This window comes from Schistocerca piceifrons, chromosome 3 (genome assembly GCF_021461385.2).
Source record: "Schistocerca piceifrons isolate TAMUIC-IGC-003096 chromosome 3, iqSchPice1.1, whole genome shotgun sequence".
In the NCBI taxonomy this organism is placed as follows: Eukaryota; Metazoa; Arthropoda; class Insecta; order Orthoptera; family Acrididae; genus Schistocerca; species Schistocerca piceifrons.
In genome coordinates this window covers 432,665,700-432,688,113 of record NC_060140.1, presented here as the reverse complement: position 1 = coordinate 432,688,113, position 22,414 = coordinate 432,665,700, and the positions used below count along the sequence as shown (strand labels likewise).

At 38.0% G+C, this 22,414-nt stretch overlaps 1 protein-coding gene across 2 annotated transcripts in view; it reads left to right on the top strand.

The window, feature by feature from the left end:
• LOC124787703 (phospholipid-transporting ATPase ABCA1-like) overlaps nt 1-22,414 on the top strand; it is a 446,510-nt gene that overhangs the window by 149,403 nt on the left and 274,693 nt on the right. For both annotated transcript variants that reach the window (XM_047254537.1, XM_047254536.1), the window contains one exon: nt 19,536-19,690. In XM_047254537.1, coding sequence (XP_047110493.1) covers nt 19,536-19,690 — 155 coding nt within the window. The remainder of the gene's footprint in view (nt 1-19,535; nt 19,691-22,414) is intronic.

Sequence of the window (22,414 nt, the reverse complement as noted above, 5' to 3'; positions counted from 1 at the left end):
CCGACATGAGCAGCCGTTCCAGCTCCAAATTAACTCTCTTGACAGAAGAGTTCAAATGAGGTCGGTCATGGCGCCCAAGAACAGATACAAACTCAACACTGGTATGCCTCGATGCTGATGCAATCTTCGCCAGGTCACACTCTATGCTGTACCCAGGATCTCTGTCAATACTGTTACCTGCCCCACCCACTATAACCACGGTGTCTTCCTTAGTGAAATCTTTGCAAAGTGATCCTAAATCCTCTGTCACCTGCTCCAGACCAGCACTAGGTTTAAAAAAATTGGTGATCTGGTATTCTGATCCTAGTTCATCCTGCAAGAGTTGGCCAACACCTCTTCCATGGGAACTACCTAACAACAACACTTTCTTTCTCTTTACTGATTTCCCTACATTCTTACTTTTCAATTTGCTGCTGAAAGTTTGTTGTGCCCTGTCTACACCTGTAACTGCTTGAGGCTCACCAGCTTCTAACTGAAGCAACAGGTCAAATCTATTTTCCACATTCACCATAAAGCTGTCAGACAAAGTTCTAGGCCTGTTCCTCCTGTTGCCTGTTGCCACTTCCCACCTCTCTTTACCCTTCTCCCTCCTTAACCTGTCAAGATCTCCCCTGGCCTTGTCTAACTCAGCCTGAAGGGCAGCAATTTTCCCCTCCTGTTCCAGTATCTTCCTATCTCTACTACAAATCCTACAAAACCACTGATGAGTCTCATTTACTTCCCCTATTCCCACGCCACTACAGTCACCCACATGGAAAAAACTACAGCACCCATCACACCAAAGCCCCGACCTAACAATTCTACGGCAAGTCAAGCACTTTTCACTCATGATAAACGTAATAATTTATTAAGAATAAGTCAGTTAAATTACAGATAAACACGAAAATATGGTTACACAAATTTGGCCTATACGCAACTGTGTGTAAACAAAAACAAAAGTGCAAAGTTTCTGAAACAACAAGTTAAACTTTACGCTACTTTCCGGAAATGCTAGTTAAATAATGAAGAGGTACGTTAAGTTAAATTGCTGGAGAGAGCAAGGAACAACTAAACGAAATTCTATAGATTTGCTGCAGCAGAACGTAAACAGAAAATACGACTGTACGGTCTTTTCGCGTTTTCTGCTATATTACGTAATGAGAAATGAAACCTTTAATGGTACACTTAAACGGCACACTAATACACTTATTTACCACGTAATCAGTACTAATCTATGTGTTTTATAATCTAAAATAACTTATCTTTACGAGAACACCAAACCTCGCGCTAGTCGCTTGGCTGCAGGGCTGCCAACCTCTTCTGAACAGTAAGTTGCAAGGCATCCCAGATATGCTCAATATTATTCACGACTATGGGCTTTGGTGGCCAGCAGAAGTGTTGAAACTCACAACAGTGTTCCTGGAGCAATCTTTAGCAATTTTGGACATTTGGGGTGTCCCATTGTACTGCTGGAATTGCCCAAGTCTGTCGGAGTACACAATAGACATAAATGGATGTAGGTGATCAGACACGATGCTTATGTACTTGTCACCTGTCATTGTATCTAGATGTATCATGGGCCCCATATCACTCCAGCTGCACACATCCCACACCATTACAGAGCCTTCACCAGCTTAAACAGTCCCCTGCTGACATGCGGGGTCCGTGGATTCATGAGGGTGTCTCCATGCCCATACACATCCATCCACTCGACACAATTTGAAGCGAGACTCGTCTGACCAGGCAACATACTTCCAGTCATCATCAGTCCAGTGTCGGTGTTGATGAGCCCAGGTGAGGCATAAGCCCTGTGTCATGCAGTCATCAAGGGTATAAAAGCGGGCCTTTGGCTCCAAAAGCCTACATTAGTGGTGTTTTGTTGGATGGTTCACATGCTGATACTTGTTGATGATGGTCCAGCATTGAAATACGCAGCAATTTGCAGAACGATTGTACTACTGTTACATTGAATGATTCTCTTCAGTCGTTGGCCCAATTCTTGCAACAACTTTTTCCGGTCGCAGCCATGTCAGAGATTTGATGTTTTACTGGATTCCTGATATTCATGGTACACTTGCGAAATAGTCATACTGGAAAATCACCACTTCATTGCTGTATCGGAGATGCTGTGGCCCATCGCTCATGCAGCGAGTAGAACACCATGTTCAAACTTGCTTAAATCTTGATAACCTGCCATTGTAGCCTCAGTAACCGATCTAACAACTACACCAGACACTTGTTGTCTTATGTAGGTGTTGACGACCGCAATGCCATATTCTGCCTGTTTATATATCTCAGTACACATGCCTATACAAGTTTCTTTGGCACTTCAGTGTGTATATATCTATCTATACTAATACAAAAACAAAGTGTGCTTTCCAAAATTCTCGAAAAGTTCTTGACCGAATCGTTTTGAATTTTTGCACAATGCTATAGTAAACATTAGTTTGTGGGATTTTAGGTGTATTCATACGTACATTTCTGTTCGTGACTGAGGACAGTGTACTGAACACCATTACATCAGTATTTACTTCATTTACATACTAGTAGTATAGCTGTTAAGAGTTGATTAATACAAAAGGCATAAGCAAGACACTAATGTTCATTTTTGATGGCCAGAAAGTCAGGTATTTAAGTGTGGACGCATGGGTGCAAAACAGATGGTCTACACTGATAGGTGTAGTCTACTTCATGGTACATTTGAGACTGTACAGAAAATACTAGGTAGTAAATTATGTGGTGTATTTGTGGGAAGAATATTTGATGCAGAGAACACGCTGAAGTGGATGCATATTAAGGTGGCAGTTGACACTATATCTGTAGCTGTACCCCTAACACTGTGTGTGTGTGTGTGTGTGTGTGTGTGTGTGTGTGTGTGTGTGTGTGTGTGTGAGAGGGGGGGGGGGGGGTTTCTGTTAAAACCGACAGTAGAAAGAAAATGGTTTGCTGTGTTGTGCAGATGTGCAGTTTCATTTTCTTTGTTGGGGCCAGTTTTAACAGTATACATGAAATTTGTATTTATGGCTTATCCGCTTATGATTAGAAATTATTGTGAAATCTGAATCATCCAAAACTTTATAATCCCATGCATTCACAGATCAGAACTATTTCAAAACTTTGAAACTAGATTCCCTACAGATCCAACAGCTGGTGAGGTCTCTCATACTCTGTATGGCAGTGATCCCAACCAATTTACCCATTTTTTTGTTTTTAAGTGAGTTCAGTTGCCAATCAAGATTGCATTTACAGTGATAATAATATAGGCTCAGAGAGAGAGAGAGAGAGAGAGAGAGAGAGAGAGAGAGAGAGGGGGGGGGGACATACATCCAATTCCCATACATTTGTAACAATTGAGAAGTGTTCGCAGGTGTGCTAGTGGAGCTGTAAGATACAGTACATAGTTCTTGTAGATGCTAGTGCTTAGGGTTTTATGTAATTTTGGCTTTACTTTTTAATGAGAGGTTAATTATGTGCAGTGCACAAATGGCAATGGGGATAAGAGGGGAGGAAGGATATCAGTGTATAATGATTTCTTTGGTTTATATATGCAGTAGATGTTCAGTTTGGGAGTTTCTTCCCAAGAAGGGTATAAGTGCAACATCTTCCAACAACGTAGTTTTATTCTGTGTTAAGTGGGTTAAACTTGGCTGCAAGTCTCCTCCAGAGTGCACATTTTTGGCAGGTAATGCCTAAAAACAGACATCATCTGCGACAACAGTGAAACATTTTAGGGACCCACGTACTCATTAAGGACCACTTTTACTATGTGACAGAGCAATATTGTGATAATTTTAAATGTGTAAGTGGGATCACTCACAACAGGAGAACGATCTGCAGACCTGTTCCCTCCTTAGTAAGAACACAGTAGAGATTTGAAAGATATTCTGGGATGAAGTGCCCTATTTATTTTTACAAGCATTATTACTTGTAAATTGTCACAGACCATTCTACAGACATTTTCTTATTCCTTTTTAAAATGTTCTCTCTCTTCTGTTCACATTGAATGCATGTGCATCAAAAAGCCAGTATAGCGGCTACAGTCTTTGTAGTGCACGGAAGCAGCCTGTCGATGTAGAGAGCCTATACAGAAATTCACCCAGTTGTTTGTTTGTTATAAACTGCTTACAGAAATCATCTTAATGATGCGTTTACCATAGAAAATTACTGCACACAGTTACTTTTTTAATGGAGGTAGAAAAGGAAATTTGCATTTCTACAGTTGTCCTGGAATGCACGCTGTCTCCAGTCATGAATTGGGCGGTGTGTCTTGTGTACACTATTCAGTCTGTCAGTGTACTTCAAAAAGTTCATTCAACCTTAGATCGTGAGTGCAAGAAGTGTTGTTAGAGCGGAAAGTTGCTTGCTGGGTTGGTGTACATCATAGAAACATCATTTGAACATTCAACCACTATTCTGTGTAAACTACTCTTATGGCTTTGTTAACACAGGTAATACGCAACCATCTCCACATGATAAAGGTCCTTAACTCATGGCTAGTGGTTAATGTTGCTTTGCCTAGATCATTGGATCCATGTTTGGTTCCCAGCCATATTGGAGATTTGAAAAAATCTCGGGCTGGGTTTTTGTGCTACCCTAATTATTTCATTTAATATTCATCAATGCACAAGTCACCAAAGTGGCATCAAATAGAAAGAATTGCACCAAGCTGCCAAACGACCCCAGTCGGCTTCTCCTGACTGATAATGTCATATGATAATTTCATTTCACATGATGAGTTTGGTATCTAGGCCTCCATTAGAAAGAGCAGTACAGAATCTATGCACCATGATGTGCAAAGAAGGTGGTGAAGGAAACCCCTGGATTGGAATCTGGATCAATGGCAGTTGGTTTTCTTTATGAATGAATGTAGGATTTGTCAGACACCTGATAATACTTGCGGAAAGGTGTGGAAGGAACTATGTACCAATACAGCTTCCCAAGCATTCAGTCCCATAAGTTCAGCAGACAGGTAGGTCAGTTATGTTGTGGCCAGTGTAATGTACAGATATTGAACACTTCTCACCACTATCCTTTATTACTTGAGGACTTTACAGCATTGCAATAGGATCCTCCTGCCTTTTGCCCACCCCTAAAGTCAACATCTCAGCAATGTGTTCATCTTTTAAGGCACTACTGCATGAGTACCCTGTGCATGACTGTAAAGGCCTTTCTCCAGGAGGCAGGAATCAACTGAATGGAATGGTTGTGTTATCCACTGACATGAAATGGATTGGGCATACCTGGGATCAGTTGAAATCTACAATTTGCCTTCACCAGTAGATCTCCACATGCACTGAATGACTACAGATTGGCCCTCGTTGAAGACAGGTACACGCCTGAGCGACAAAGTCTCCACCATCTTTTAGACAGCATGCTGTGAAAGACCAAATCATGTTAAAAAAACGTGGTGTGGAACAGAGCAGCCTTGAGTGTGACCCAACAGCAGATTTTGATTTTGCTGATGTGCACTGTTGAACAGACTACTTTTATTTTATTAATAATATAATTTTATTTGTCTTTATTTCACAATAAATGTACTGTGTCCCATGAAGAATGGTCAGTATTCAGGGGCGTGACAGGAACAATCACTCAAAGCAGTAAAAAAAAAAAAAAGGCACTAAGGTACATACCTTAAGAGCTAAGAGCACCAACTGCCCGGGTAGCCATGCGTATTAAGGCGATGCTTCTGGGACAGGGAGGTGTGCTGGCATGCAGACAGTTAGGGTGGGGATAGTGTAACATGATGGTGATAGCAAATGCATCTGGCTGCCCCTTAAACTAAAATTGTCAAATCCATTAATAACCATGCTGACCCTGTGCTGCTGTGGGACAAAGGCGAAGAAGAAGAAGAAGAAGAAGAAGAAGAAGAAGAAACCTCTTCTGCTGTGAGCTCTTTACTTTCATATTTTGGGAACAGGTAGTATGGAGCAAAACAAGAAAAAAGGGTCTGTGTTTATGAGACAATAAGGTGCATGTTTTAATAGCTGTGAGCACTTGTTCAGCAGAAGAGATGTGTTTCACAGTACCGAAGATGAAAAGTGCTCATAGCTCTTTAAGTTATGCGCTTGGGAGCCTGTGTGTAGTGGACTTTTTTGTTGTTGTTTTGGCCTGTACTACCACCTCTCAAATTATGGAAAGTAAAGAGCTTGCCATAGAAGACATTTTGTTTACATTATTGAAGATGTAGTAGTGCTCATAGCTCTTATGGTATGCATTTTAAAGCAAATATTTAGTAGAATTATTTTCTTCAAATGATCATATCTGTCATATTTGAGAATACTGACAATTCCTTCTGGGAAACACTGTATTGTTTTAGATTCATCAGTCTTATTAGTTTTTGCATAATCTTATTTTGGATGGTTACAGCAGCAGTTACAAAATCAGTTATTCCTGATGAAGACAATTGATATAATAATTGAAAGTATGAGTTTTTATTCAAATTTGATACTTCAAGAAGAAGGAGAAAATTTTATCCAAGGATGTGATTATGAGAGACCTTGCTCTCCTATACAGTTGTTACTATCTCTGTTTTCCATAATGATTGGTGCAGGAATATTTTATTTATTTTCTTGTTTCACACATTTAGTTCTACAGGACCAAACTGATGAGGTGAATCCCCATGCTCATGGAATGAGTCAGCACATGAAATTACGTGTTAATAATGAAGACCACAAGCTGCTGAGTATATGTTAGCATAGCCAACAATATAACACAGGAATTTGCTTAATTTTTTTTCCTAGAGTGAATTCAAGTTTGATGTGAAAGAGTGAGGTTTACTGCTAAGATTTTTTAATTCTTGTGGTAGCTTATTGAAAATAGATGCAGCAATAAACTGCATGACTTTCTGTACGAGAGTTAAGGAGGTATAATACCAATGTAGATTTGATTTCTGCCCAGTATTAACTGTGTGAAAGCTGCTAATTCTTGTTGTTAACAAGAAAGACATGACATCAAAGAAAATTAAGAGGCCAGTGTTAGAATCCTGAACAGGGGTGTCAAGAGGTTCGTGAACTTACACAAATCATTGCTCCAAGTGCCCATTTCTGAGCGTAAAATACCATATGTGAACTGAAAGTGGTTTCGGACTGTGCGCTTGTAGATTGACCACATGTAAAGCTTTCTAGAACAGTGACATTTGTACTGTCGGGATGGTTTGCAGTGATGGCATGCCTGTGCAGATACAAAAATGGTGATACGGATGTTGTTCTATGTGCGGCACTTTTATTCCATATTATATTGTTCCTTTGTGGCCAATGTGGATCCGGCATTTTTGTAATGCTGGCAGAGAAAATTGTGCCTCCAGAAGCAACAACTACAACAGTTGCCTCAGGAGTAGGTGCAGGACTTCTTCAAGCAGTGTGTGGGATTGCTCTGCTCCCACACTGGCTGGTGGTGGACCAGGCATCTGCAGAAGAGCCTTTTCCTCCACCGACCCCAAGCCATCCGCCAATTTTGATGAATTTACAGAAAAGTGGGAGAATTACCTATGCTGGTTCTTGCTGCATTACCAGTTACGGCATATTGTCAATCCAGTTGGTTAATCACCTTATTGTTGCTCAGCGGTGTGGGATTGTATGACATTATGAAAAATTTAAAGCCGTGTACTGAGTCTGAGAAATATAACTTCAAAAAGGGGCACTTCTCGCTTTCTGTCTACCACCACTTTGTCGCAGTATCTTAAGCAATGTCACATAAATGACCATCACTTTCCACCTCTGTTGCGAAAACAATATCTGCTCTGTATTCTTCAGCACTGGATGTGCCTTTGATTTGTGAGATGTCTCCATCAAATTCTGTCTCCATCAAACTCTAGAGGTCTCTCCAACTCCTTAATTATCTGTGCATCTGACACTAAAGGAGGAAAAAATTTTCTTATTTTGAACAAAACAGAAATCTACAGATATAAATGCTACTTCAGAAGATCAGTACCAAATGTATAAAGCAAGACTAAAGATACTCAATGACTATCAATGAATAAGTTTTGAGACATGTATGCTAATGTACATAGTAATACATTTTCAGTTCCGTTGTGTCCTATCCAACATGTGTACAAATTATTTTGTAGCACAGTGCATTAATGTGACCACAGCAGTGGTATTAATGTGGTCACATATTAAATAGGAGTATTTTTTAACATACAATGTAAATAAATAGACCTTACAACACCTTGACATCATTTTGTCTGTTGTTTGTTGCATGCACTCATCAAACAATGATTACACTTGGCAGTTTACGTACCTGACTGCTGAGACTTGCAGGAATCTGTGTAGACCTCTAGCAGATGCCTGGGAAACTCTAACAGCTGTATCTCTGGCATTACATTGGAGCTGTATCTATACAAAGTTTACTAATTTGGCATGTTATTTATGCCACCTGGGATCTGAGGAGGGTATGCTGCCTTGCTAATTAGAGATGTGAGCACTAGCTTCTGAGATCTAAACTAGGGAATTGGCCTTGTCCAAACCTTCTTTAGATGAAGTTGCCCAGATTGCAGAATCACATGAACTTATGGCAGTAGCAGGGGATATACTTTCTGACATTTGGGAGGTGGGGAAGCAGAATTGCCAAAATGTGAACACCATGTATGGACTGTGCCACAAAGTAGGCTATTTGGCATCAGTTTGTGACAGTCAGAGAGCTGCTGAACAATTGTCAGAAGCCCTGGTGTTTTCCTTGGATGTGGAGGTTGTCTCCCAAGGCCACACAAGCATTGCTTCAATGTATTATCTGATAATGTTGGTCATGGACAGTTGACCGAGTGAGTTTCAGGTAGACATGGAAACAACTGTCAGACAATGTTACAGTAAACTGAGTATTCTGTAGCAAGGGTAATTCTCCAGCTTAGTGTGTTATAAGAATGGGGCACAGCAACTTACATTGTGAGTAGTGAATTCCCTGTTGATGCAAAATGTTTTTGGCTGTGTTTGGATTCCAAGCAACTGACAAAGTCCATTTAGTGTGTCAATCAATTGTGACTTATTACAACATTTTGATTTAATTCCTACTTTGTTCAGCATGATCTTCTAATACCGTTAGTCAGCAATCTCTTTTACTTGTTAGGGCTAGTTCCATGTTTTAAAAATTATAATGAAAAACAGCTTTCGAAGATTAGGAGAAATGTGTTGATGGAAACATTATATTTTTTACCTATGTTAGCAGCACTATACATATCCTTAATGTCTACAATAAGGAGTCCTGTAGAGTGGCTCTTATTTTTTGGCAATTTTGCAGTTTTCTTTTCCTCCTCCAGTACTGCATCAGTGGCTTGTCAGTTACAAATTCCAGTGTGGAGGTCAGAAGAATGGGCTGCAATGATGGATTTTCAGTTTACTGCAGACGTGTGGGTTTTTTAAATTATTCTCATCGTACTTTAATTTCTATTTTCCATAAGATCAAATACATCAGTACCGGCAGGGAAAGCCCACATTATATGACCAACCATCTGTATAGGAAGAATGTGGAAAAGTCATTATTTTGGAAGGAATGTGAAAGAAGAAACTTCAGTATGAAGTTCTCATACTTCCCTACTGTGGTGCAGATACATCTTAACATCGAAGTTTTTGGGGCAAAGGGCCAATTTGTTTCAGCAGTGGTTCATTGAATCTATTTTCCAATGGTCAACACCACTCTGAGATAGCATCTATCACAGTTGATGTGACCTTGACAGCAATGCAGATACATCAGTGCTAGCTAATCAGGAGAGCATTGAATTAAATCCTCTAATACTACAGAGTGTATATGCCTGGGACAACCTGTAAATCTGGGAAAAGGCTCGGGAAAAATCTGGGAAAAGCCTGTAAACTTTTTAAAATTCTGGGAATTTTTCTTGTGTTAGTTCCCAGTTAAATGTTTGTAATTTTTACTGGTGAGAACTGATACTCTAACAAAGCAAGAAAATATAAATGAGAGAATAACACCAAAATAAAATTTTAGTTCCAATTTGCCATTTACAACAAAACAAACAGCTCACACAAGCACCTATAGACACTGAAATGTGTCAAAGGCTTTAGGACAAAGACTGTGCAATACTTCGTAACAACAAACTGATTTCGATGAGTGTGACACCACAACTGTCTACATTTACAACAGGTTGCAGGAAAATATTGTCATTGGTGATTTGAGAAGTGTTTCTTTCAAAGTAAATTACCTTTTATGCAAGATGGATTGTGTTAAATGTGAGAATGACAATTTCTTAAATCACGGAATGTTTGACTCTTATTCAAAACTTAACACCCTGAGGTCCAGCTGCTTAGAAAAATTTTGGGCCCAGAAGACCAGCCATTTATGCCATTATTTAAAACTTATTGGCGTGTTTCTTTGATGTATCTTAAAGGGTAATACACAAGAGAAAGACCAAGCTTTAAAGTTAGTGTTTCATTTTAGTCCTTTTATATATAAAAAATTATGTAATAATGATCCTTCATAAAACAGTGCGAGGTGAATTGTTGAGCAGTTTCACACTTTATTGGCTTTTCTATGGAAAAGTCGAAGTGCTTGTCAGAACATTTGTTCATCCAGGTAACCCACAAAATTTTTGGTGCACAGTAGTGAAATTTGTAATTGTGCTTGTCAGAAATATTCAGCTCTGCAATATGAGCTGTGCTTTTAGGATCCTGCCTAACCACACCCTCAGGAAAAACAGCAAAAAAATTTTGACAACCAATCTTATAGATGAAAGCTGAGCTTTTCATGTAGCTATACTGAATGTTTATAATTTAAACCATTAGCTTTCCCTATTTGCATGTTGGTACTACTTAACACTGATGCTGCTATTGGCTGACTACATCACAAGTTCTATGCTCTGAATACCTGCTGTCATGAATAGGGGAATCACGTTATACGAGCTGTGATTGGCTGATAAAATTGCATCACAATCTTGATTTCCTACCTACTTACTTACTTACACTGGCCCCACAAACTACAGCTGGTATTGGCCTCACTCCGTCCAGCCTTCCCCACCTTCCTGTCGGCTGCATCTTCATCTCCCACACCCAATATCTGAATGTCTCCCATGGTATTATCCTTCCACCTAATTTTCAGCTGTCCTAGTGATCATTCCTTCGGCTTCTCCTTCGGTTACTTCCTTTATTACTATGTTGTCCCCTCAACTCCTAACGTGTCTGTATAACACACGCTACAATGTCAGGTAGTTTGTATGATTGTCTGAATTTTCAGTTTTTCCTTATTCTGCACTGTTAATTTTCTTTCAGTGCTCCATTTTTCTCAGTACTATATTTGCTTGCGTAGCACACTATTGTTTTGATGATGGTATGATGTATTCTTATTTTTGCCTGCGTGGATAGTAACTTAGATCTTATGAGGTTATGTACAGCTCCTAGACATCTTACCTCAGCTCGAACACTCATTACAAACTCTTGTTCTGTAAGGTTTTGTTATTTGTCATTGACACCAAGGTGTGTGAATGTGTCTGTCTCCTGTATTGTTAGATTCCTGATTGTTAGATGGTTTAGTCCTAATTGAACTCTTCTTCCTATTACTGTGAACTTTCTTAGCTTCTTCCATCAATACATTTCCCATTTTCTCCAAGTCTTCTATGTTCTTTCCTGTCATCACAATATCATCTGCGAAAGCAAGAGCATTTATCTTTTCCCTATGGTGACTCCTGTACGTCATTGTGTTACTTTCCTCAGGATGTTATTGAGTGCCAAATTAAACAGGGTTGGTGATATATCATCACCCTTTCTCCCTCCTGTTTTTACCTCAAATATTTCTGAAAACTCCCCTGTACTTTCACTCTGCACTTTGATTCCAGTTAGCTTTATTACCTTGTCTGGTATCCCACACACTGCCATTATCCTCCACATCTCCTCTCTCACTAAATTGTCTTATGCTTTGTTGTAGTCTATGAACATAGTGATTGTGCTTCCAGTTTTTATCTAGTATTTGCCTTAGAGTGAATATTCGGCTTGTTGTTGACTTAACCTTTTGTGAACCCTACTTGTGCTGTCTCTCATATTTCTTCAGTGTATGGTTTGAGCCTGTTCAGTACAATTCTTCATGTTATTTTGTAGCATGTGCATAGGAGAGATATCCCTCTATTGTTCTGTGTCAACAATTTGTCTCCCTTCTTGCATATGGGACATGCAGCAGCAGTTTTTCATTGCTCCAACATTACTTCTTTCCTTGGCACCTCTTCTATCAGTTTGGCTAATCATTCATATGTCTTGTCTCTCCCTTCTTTGATAAGCTCTGCTGATATCGTGGCTATGCCGTCCCATTTCTCTGTCTTTTTATTGCTGCCTTCACCTCCATTAGAGTTGGTTCTTTAACTAATGGTTGTATGTTCTGGTTGATTTCTATCATGTTTTTGTCATTGGAGGTATCTACTGGGTTGTTTGGTAGTTCTCTGAAATGTCTCCTCCAGTTCTCTAAATTCCTTTCATTTGTAGTGATAAGTTTTTCATTCTTATCCTTAATTTATCACAGGTTTAGCTCTGTACTTCTTCCTGTAGCTTCTCATTGTCCTGTATAACAGTTTACTGTTGTTCTGGCTATGGTCCTCCTCTGCCTGTCTTTTGTATCTGTTTATTTCTGAATGATCGTTTCTCTCATCTGATTGTTCTCTTAATTTCTCTCATGGCTGTCATGTATTTTATTAGGTTTTCATATTTGTTAATGCTGAGCATTGCCTGTCTGGATTTCGTCCTGCCCTGAACTGCTTTTCTACATGTTTCATTGGACCATGGCTTGCACTTGATATTGCTACTATTGTTATCTCTTGGTACATCCTGTGTTGTCTCCTTTATAACTGTTATCATCTTGTTCCATTTTGTATTGATATTTTCACCATCTTTCCTATTGCTTTCTCTAATTCTGTGAATCTATTTCTAAGCTTAATCTTAAACTGTATATTCACCTCCTCCTCTTTTAGCCTAATCACATCTATTCTTTGTGTTCTCTTGCCACTGTTGCTCTTACTTGGTTGTTTTGGTAATGACTGTTCCATCTTTATTAACACAAGAGAACTGTCTGATCCTACCAGCTCCTCTCATTGTCCAAACATATGTTACTTCCTTTTTATGTTTTTTCCCTATCAGTGCATCATCTATTTGGTTCCTAGTTAGTCCATCCATTGAGGACCATGTTGCTTTATGTATGTCTTTATGGGGAAATGATGTACTGGCTATTTTCATATTTTTAGCTGTGGGCAAGTTGATGAGCCTTATAGTGTTGTCATTTGATTCAGTGTGCAAGCTGAACCATGCCTATGCCTGGTTGTCAGTAGTGTTCTTGCCCTACTTTGGTACTTTAGTCTCCCAACACATTTTTGGTGTCATACTGTGGTAATCTGGAGCACATCTGGTCTAAGGTGCCATAGAACTCATTTTTCACATCTTCCTCCTTGTCCTCAGTTGGGCCATGGGCACTTACTAATGAGGTGTTTCTATATATACACCTTTGATCATGATGTAACATATCTTTTATTGACATTTTCTAGAGCCATCACCACTATTTTATTATGTACCGCAAATCCTGTCACAAATACATGGTGACCATGTTTGTTTCTGCTGCATATGATTATATAAGTAAAGTGTAAAATTTGATTTACTAGTCTCATTGCATACATTGTACACATCAGGAGATACATAAAGTTTAGCAAAAATAAATATATAATTTTTACATAAATTCTTTTTACACTATTTTAAGAATAATGCCAATAAAATTATAAATTAAGAGTTTAACAATTTCCTTTGTTGTATGCACACAACACTGCAATATTAGCTATATATTTTTATTGTTCAAAGTGTCAGACTGTCTTTCATGAATTCTTAAATGGTGTAGTAACATTTCTCTCTCAAAATATTTTGGAGTAAACTTTTCAGCGAACCAAGGTCCATTGTTATTATGTTCCCTTCTTTTAATTTGTTAAACATTTTTAGCCCCATGTATAGTGGTGTTTGTGCATAAAGCTTTAAGTGCTGCGAAGGAAATTTGAAGTTTTCCTTGTGACAAGTTCCATAGCTATGCTTAAAATGGAACTTTTGAAGATTATGTTGATTATTATATACAAAACACAAAATTTCAAAACTGTACAGTGAAGTAATTGTTAGTATTTTTAATTTCTTGAACATGGTGCTACATGACTCATTTTTGTGGGCAGCACACATTTCTAATGGTTTTCTTCTGAAGAATTACTAGTCTTGTACTGCTTCTAGAGTTTCCCCAGAAAATTATCCCATACCAAATACCAGATTCAAAATAACTGTGGAGACTGTCTTTCTTGTGCCCATATGAGTGGCACCAGATACACATAAAACAAACATTGCAAAAGATAGGGACTTTATTTGTCAAGAAGTCTATGTGTCTTCCAGTTTAAACTTTTATCAAGGTTTAGACCCAAGAATTTCACATGGCTCACTTCTGTCATCAGCTGATTATTATGGGCTGTTTGTCTAGGACATATCTCTGGCAACTTAGAGGCAAATTGCATTATCTGGGTCTTTAACATTGAGCTTTAGTCCATTTTTATGGAACCAGGATTTCAGTTTCCCCAGAACATTTTGCATACTATCTGGAATCTTCTCTATTGTATCATTTTCTGTCAGGATTGAGGTGTTATCTGCAAACAAGTCTGAATGAGCATCAATATTAAATGGTAAATCATTTATATACAGCAAGAACAGGTAAGGACCCAATATTGAACCCTGTGGAACTCCTTGGGAAATTTTTTTCCATTTGGATTGGTAGTTAACTGAGTTTGGTGTTAAAATAACTTTTGCTTCCTTTCTGTCAGATTAGAGTTGAACCACTGTAAAGCAGTTTCGTCGATCCCACAGCTCTTCAGTTTATAAAGTAATAATGAGTGGTTCACCGAGTCAAAGGCTTTCGTTAGATCACAGAATATTCCTGAGATGTTTGTACCCTGGTCAAGGGATGTGCTTATTTTTTCCTGTAAATTCTCCTATGGCATTTATAGTGCTTTGAAAACCAAACTGATTTTTACAAATACTGTCATTTACTGTAAGGAAATTTTCTAGTTGTTTTGCCACAAGTTTTTCAAATATTTTAGAAAAAACAGGAAGGAGAGAGAGATTGGTCAGTAGTTTCCCATACGATTCCTTTTTAAATAATGGCTTAATCTCTGCATATGTTAGGACATCTGGGAAAGACCCATGTTCAAAGGACTGGTTTACAATAATAGTCAATGGGTATGAAATAATATGGTGTGCTGCCTTGATTACCATGGAAGGTATTCCATGCCACCCAGCTGAATTTTTGTTTTTAATGATAATATTGTGTCTTCCACATCTTTCTGAGTGATTTTTCTGAATTTTTTAAAACAAATGTTTTGTATTTAGATTAGATTAGATTTACTTTCATTCCAATTGATCCGTAGTGAGGAGGTCCTCCAGGATGTGGAACATGTCAGAAAAACAACAATACATGACAAATATTTAAACTAAAACAAATAAGCTAATGTACCATTCCACAGGTCCCAAGTGGAATGATCGTCATTTTTTAATGAACACTAAGAGTCATTTTACAAATACTATTGCACTGAATTTAAAATAAAAAAGTTTTTTATTTATTTATAAGGTAAGAAACATGTAATACAACTACTGTAATACTTATTTACAATGAACACATTACTGCACTGAAATGGTGCAGAAGTTAGATTATACTTACACACACACACACACACACACACACACACACACACACACACAAATTTTCAGTGAACACATTACTGCACTGAAATTGTGCAGAAGTTATGTTGTACTTATATACAAATCAGTTGGTTTTCCTCAGAAATTCATCAATGGAGTAGAAGGAGTTGGCCACCAATAAATCCTTTAGGCTTCTCTTAAACTGAATTTCATTGGTTGTTAAGCTTTTTATGGCTGCTGGCAAGTTATTGAAAATGTGTGTTCCTGAATAATGCACACCTTTTTGTACAAGACTAAGTGACTTTAAATCCTTGTGAAGATTATTCTTATTTCTAGTATTGATTCCATGAATTGAGCTGTTGGTTTGAAAAAGTGATATATTTTTAATGACAAATTTCATTAAGGAATAAATATATTGGGAAGCTGTAGTTAGTATCCCTAGTTCCCTAAACAGGCTTCTGCAGGATGTTCTTGAGTTCACACCACATATAATTCTTACTGCACGTTTTTGTGCCCGGAAAACTTTAGCTTGGCTTGATGAATTACCCCAGAAAATAATCCCATATGACATTATGGAATGAAAGTAAGCATAGTATGCCAGCTTTTTCATTTTTATATCCCCTATGTCTGACAAAATTCGCATTGCAAACAGAGATTTGTTAAGACGCTTCAGCAGTTCTGTGGTGTGCTCCTCCCAGTTGAATTTATTATCAAGCTGTAATCCCAAGAATTTAACACTGTCCACTTCTTCTATCTTCTTGTCATCATATGTTAGACATATACTCTTGGGACACCCCTTACAAGTTCTGAACTGCATGTAGTGTGTTTTTTCAAAGTTTAGTGACAAAGAATTGGCTAGGAACCAGTGATTAATGTCTACAAATATTTTATTGGCTGATCTTTCTAAGACTACACTTGATTTGCTATTTATTGCAATGTTTGTATCATCAGCAAACAAAACAAACTTGGCATCTGGTAATGTTACTGATGAAAGGTCATTGATATACACAAGAAAAAGTAAGGGCCCCAAAATGGAACCTTGTGGGACCCCACATGTAATTAGTTCCCAGTTGGATGATGCTGATAGCTTGATACATGTCTCTTTCGTAATAACACCCTTTGTTTCCTGCCAGAGATATAAGATTTGAACCATTTTGCAGCATTTCCTGTTACACTATAATATTCTAGTTTACTTAAAAGGATATTGTGATTTACACAGTCAAATGCCTTTGACAGATCACAAAATATACCAGTTGCCTGCAATTTTTTGTCTAATGAATTAAGTACATTTTCACTGTAAGTGTAGATAGCCTTCTCAATATCAGAACCTTTTAGAAATCCAAACTGTGACTCTAAATCACACAGCTCTACACAACAGCTTTCAAAAATACATTCTTCATTTAGATAACTAAAATCTTCTTTCAATTTAAAGTTTAAGGAGGGTGCAATAAGATACAGAAGCCCCCACAAAAGCTGCTGGCAAGTTTAAAATTACTACTTTTATTTACAACATCTACGCATTCTTTTGTGAGCCAGTGTTCATTTAAGTGACTACCTTTATGTTTGCCAGTTCAGAAAGAATAACTTGAAGTTCATGAATAATGAAGATTTGGATGTTTTTCTGCTAAACTGTTTGTATTTAGATGCGTCAAGATAGAATTTTTGAGTTTGTTTATACTTTGAAGAGTATCATCTGTTCCATTATATTTACAGTTTACATTTTGGACCAACACTTTTGTTTTCTCGCCCGTTTCGGAAGTTTTAAGTTTTCCTTGCTTTTAATGATTCTGCGGATGTTGACGATCATTTTGCTGAAAGTCATTGAACCTAACCTGTTCAAGTGTAGCCCATCCTCTCTGACACTTACCACTTACAAATTTATTTGAGTCTACAAAAATTGCACCCAGCTTGTCACACTGTTCCCCAATTTCACTGTTTATCTTGTTTAGGTATGTACCGCTTAATGACCTTTTGTGTAAAATTGTATTAATGACAATTTTTGAATATGCAAACACACTTTTCTCTGAGCAGATCAAATTCCATGTTTCACTGATCATTTCTTCCCCACTGCTGTTCTGGATGGAATTTGTTCCGACATGAATGAAAACACCTTCGTATTTGTCCTTCTTTTTCATTTCCACTTTGTTTCACGTTGTTTTGAATTTAGAATATTTTGAAAGCGTCTGCTGCTCTGATGCGATCAGATTCCGGGACAAACAGCAATTTCACAGCCTGGAGCTGTAACACTTTTAAGTATGGAGTCACCAACAAGATAGGTCTTTTTTCAATTGGTTTTGGTTTGGCACTTTCACATTTGTCCTTTTTGTGGGTCATTGTTTCCCATTTGTATTTGTTAACAGATAGTCCGGTGGGTGGGTTTTTGATCCCATTTCACACACTATGTGTATTTTGAAGGTTTTGTTTCATACTTGACTGGTGTTTTTCAGAAACCGTGGATTCCGTTTCGCTTATTTCCGTTTGATGGATATCACACACACAGAAATGTTTTTCTTGAGTTAAAATATCATTTTCTTTCATTGTAGTCAGTAATTCAGTTTTCAGTGCTTCATTGTCCTTGTGTAGCCGTTTTGGTCTGCTCTGGAGAGAAGTGTGCATGATTGCTATTCACCTCCATCATTGTTACCTGAACTTGCTACTACTTTGGATGGTATGAGATTTCTTTGAAAGCCATACAGGACCTGTATATGTCTATTCTGAGATGACTGGAAGTAGCTGTTTTGAATGGAAATTGGTTTCCTGCACCTTATTATGCATAGTATCATGTTTTTGGTGTTTCTATATTTTTGTCCAACCTCTGTATTTGCAGATGAGGGATAGCAGCTAACAAAGTCAAACAGTTCCTAGTGGAAAGTGGGTTTTGTAACAGATTTAGTGCATCTCAACTTTAGGTGTCAGGCGTAGATGTGGTGGGAGTACCTCTTGTTGTGGTGTGCACCCCAAATGGCCTCAACCCCCTTTCTCTCTCTCTGCACTTCCATGCATTTTTTTTAAGTTTATGTACATATTTTATTCATCTGTTTTAGCTAATCAGCTCTGTAGTCTATACAGTCTTCATTTTCTCACCCCATTTTAGTCGTACTGACTTTGATGACCCTTGACGTACACTTCAGTGATGAAATTATGGTATGGGAGTGAAGTGTGCAACTCCTGCCACAGGTATCTGATGCAGGGGGACTCCAGCTGTGACCACTTCCACATCTGCATTGGTGCCGATTTTTCCGTGATCAGCTACGGTTTATAGCTACCTGGATTTTATCTTACTTTAACTATCTAATACTGATCCACAAATTTTCATTCGTGATAACAAGGCCACAGATCCTGCAGCTAACCACTTTCCTTTTTCCATTTCACTTTGCTTTGCATGAATGTCCAGTGAAATGAGGGACTGATAACAGAGGTGTTTAGTGCCTTTAAATCCATAAACAATCATTCCTCTTTTCCTCACATTGGGGATGTGATTCTGGGTAGTATGGCTGTTCACTGATTGTTGTTGCCCAGCATTGAAGTGGTGTGTGATGTGTTGTATGTTGGCCTGTCTATCAGATGTTACAATAGGCAGTAGTTAATGGTGTCCTGAGCTAAGAATATATTCTTGCTCATATCAGCCAGATCTAGAATCCTGAAAAATCTTGTTCAATCACATTTTACACTTAAAGTGCTTTGATAAGTTCCACATGGGAGAGATTACAAGAAATACGTTACAGTCTTAGTTTTAAATTCTGAGATCCCAGATTTCAAAACATGCGGATTCTTATATAATGTCTTGAGACATGTAAGTTTTTCGTTTTCCATTTTTACTGTATTGGGGGAAATTCTTTGTTCTTATCTTTAACATTTTTTTTCTCTGTTGAATGTTGAAGTACTTCCTTATGTACTAAAAAGACGATATGATTTTCCCAAAAACAGGTATGTTCTCAGCAACAAGTGGCTCTGTGATGATAAACGGCTATGACACCAAAGATAATTTGGACAAAATTCGTGAGAACTTAGGGCTTTGCCCACAGGAAAACATGCTGTTTTGTGAGTTGACTGTTGAGGAACACCTTATATTTTTTGGCATGGTGGGTATGCTAACTTTTATCTGTGATGCTTTAGTTATGTTAATCTTCCTACTAGTAGTGAATTTGGATTTTGCTTCGTATGCCAAAAAGAAAATATGAAATATATGTTCATGTCTTATTTGTTTTTGAATCAAATGGTTCTTTCCATCAGTTATTTATTTACTTAAAGAGACAAAATGCTTTAAGAATTTTGTAATGAGAATAATGTACTGGTGCTTGTCTCACATATGTTCAATATGAATTAATTCTGACATTTGTAAATTCACCAGTGATAATAAACCTGGGTTTTCTCTCACACAAATAATTTACATGTCAAATGAAATTTCTGTTCTTTTAATATCACAGCACTTTTTATATTGGCCTCTTTGTGAGTCATGTAATAATATGGTGCACCATTAACCATCAAAACAGGAGTAATATAATTCAGAAAGCATTTCAGAAATAAAAAGTATCGTAGAAAGAACAAGTAAAAACAGGAAAACAGTCTAGATTTTGTTTCAACAGTTAATTCACAAGTATTTTCAGAATACATCATAGAAAGTGTATGCTGTTGATGTGTAGAATTTGATGCACTTCCCATATGAAGCAAGAAATTTGCTAGGAACTCACAAATTCATTTTGATTTAAAATACATTTATTTTGTGCTGGCCTACTTAAGCTAAGGGTAGCATTCCAAATTTTGTTTACGCAACAGCGTAAATTGGTAAAGAGTTTCAGATTTTGAGTATCGTACTTCGTACTAGATGGAGTGGTTTTTTGTCATGTTGTAGCTGCATAGAGCAATTTTGTTTTTCCAATTGCAAATTTATTTATTTGTGCTTTCTGCATCATTATTTTTTACCTGTCTTTCTTCTTGAACATTAACTAGTAATAGCAGTCATGCAGCAGGTCACTTACAGAACCCTTGTTTGACTAGTTCTTGAATACTGTTTGTTGGCATGGGATCCTTAGTAGTTTGGATTAACTAATGAGTGCTTGTGTAGTCAGTGTGAAAGTGTCACGGAAGTTCTCAGCAAGCTGCAGTGGGAGACATTACAAGAAAAACATTGGAAGTTTATGTGCATAATTCTGAGATCCGACATTTAAGAGCAATCCAAGAAACATACAACTTCCTCCAATTCATTACTCATTAAAATTAGGGGAACTTGGCCTCATATGTAGGGACTCTCTTTCTTCCTTCATACCATCCATGAATGGGGTTGGACGGGTTGGAGGGCTGGGGTGAAACTCTTGTACTATGAATATTCCACCATCTACATCTATGTACACACTCGGCAAGCCACTGTTCGATGAGTGGCAGAAAGTACCCTGTACCACTACTATAGTCAAGACTGTGTAAGGAGATCCCTGACAGCTCCCAGCACTGTTGCAAAATTTTGACTGTGAAGAGGTAATGGTTGTAGGTGAAAACAGTAGCTGTCTACAGAGGTGTTGCCATAGAGATGTTTACAAAACCGTGTTATGTTATTGGTTGAGATGAGCCCACAAAGCTGCTGTGCCCAGCCCACTGCAACTGTCAGCCAATAACTTAAGCTGTCTCAGCTATTGTTATTACCTTTCCTGTCCCACTTGCAAGTAGAGCAAGGGAAAAAATTACAGCCCTGTATGAGCCCTAGTTTCTTATATCTTATATTCATGGTCCTTAATGCAAAACCTATGTTGGCAGCAGTAGACTCGTTCTGCATTCAGCTTCAAATGCCAGTTCTGTAATTTTTCTCAATAGTGTTCCTCAGAAAGAATCTTTCCTTCCCTCCAGGGATTCCCATTTGAGTTCCCAAAGCATCTCCATAATACTTGCATGTTATTCAAACCTACCAATGACAAGTCTAACAGCCCACCTCTGAATTGCTTTGAAGTCTTCCTTTAATCCGAACTGGTGCAGATCCTCAATAATCAATATTAGGTCCTAGAAGTGTCCTACATGTGGTCTCCTTTACAGACGGAAACACACTTCCATAAATTTCCTCCAATAAAGTAAAGTTGACCATTCATCTTCCCTATCAAAATCCTCACATGCTCATTCCATTTCACATCACTTTGCAACATCATGCCCAGAGAATGAAACTATGTGACTGTCAAGGATGACCGTAGTAATACTGTATCCAAACATTCTGGGGTAGTTTTTCCTACTCATCCACATTAACTTTTTCCCTACAGCACTCCGGACAGTACCCTTGCCTATGATGCACACTCATCCTGTACAGTAACAAGGTGGTATCCAAAACTTCCTGAAATATGCTAATAAAAATGTGAAGTCTTTCTTAGATCCTATTCTGTATGATGTCTTCAAAGTACCTAGTTGGGTGTGATTACACGACTCTGCATTTCTGACACTTTTAAAATGCATGCTAAAAATCTGTCTTTCTTAGGGTCTTTAGTACCCTCTGTGATTCCACGTAAATCTCCTATAGTTCATCAAATTTTTGAACCTTCAAATTGATTTTCATCTGGTGGAAGTTACATGAAGGCAAGAGTGGTGAACATAGTAGGTGGTGGAACAACAGTCATCTCATTTTAATGTAAAAGACTTGAGTAATGTAGGCTGAGTCATTCGTACAACACTTCTGTGGATGTTTTATCCTCCTGCTTACTATTAGAGGACTTAGAACAAATCAGAACATTTCTTTACTGACTGACTAGGAAGAGTGAATCCCATCAGTATAACAAACAAACCAGTTAAACATGTGAACTTGTTGTTGCTCTTGACTTGTGGAGCATTTTTTT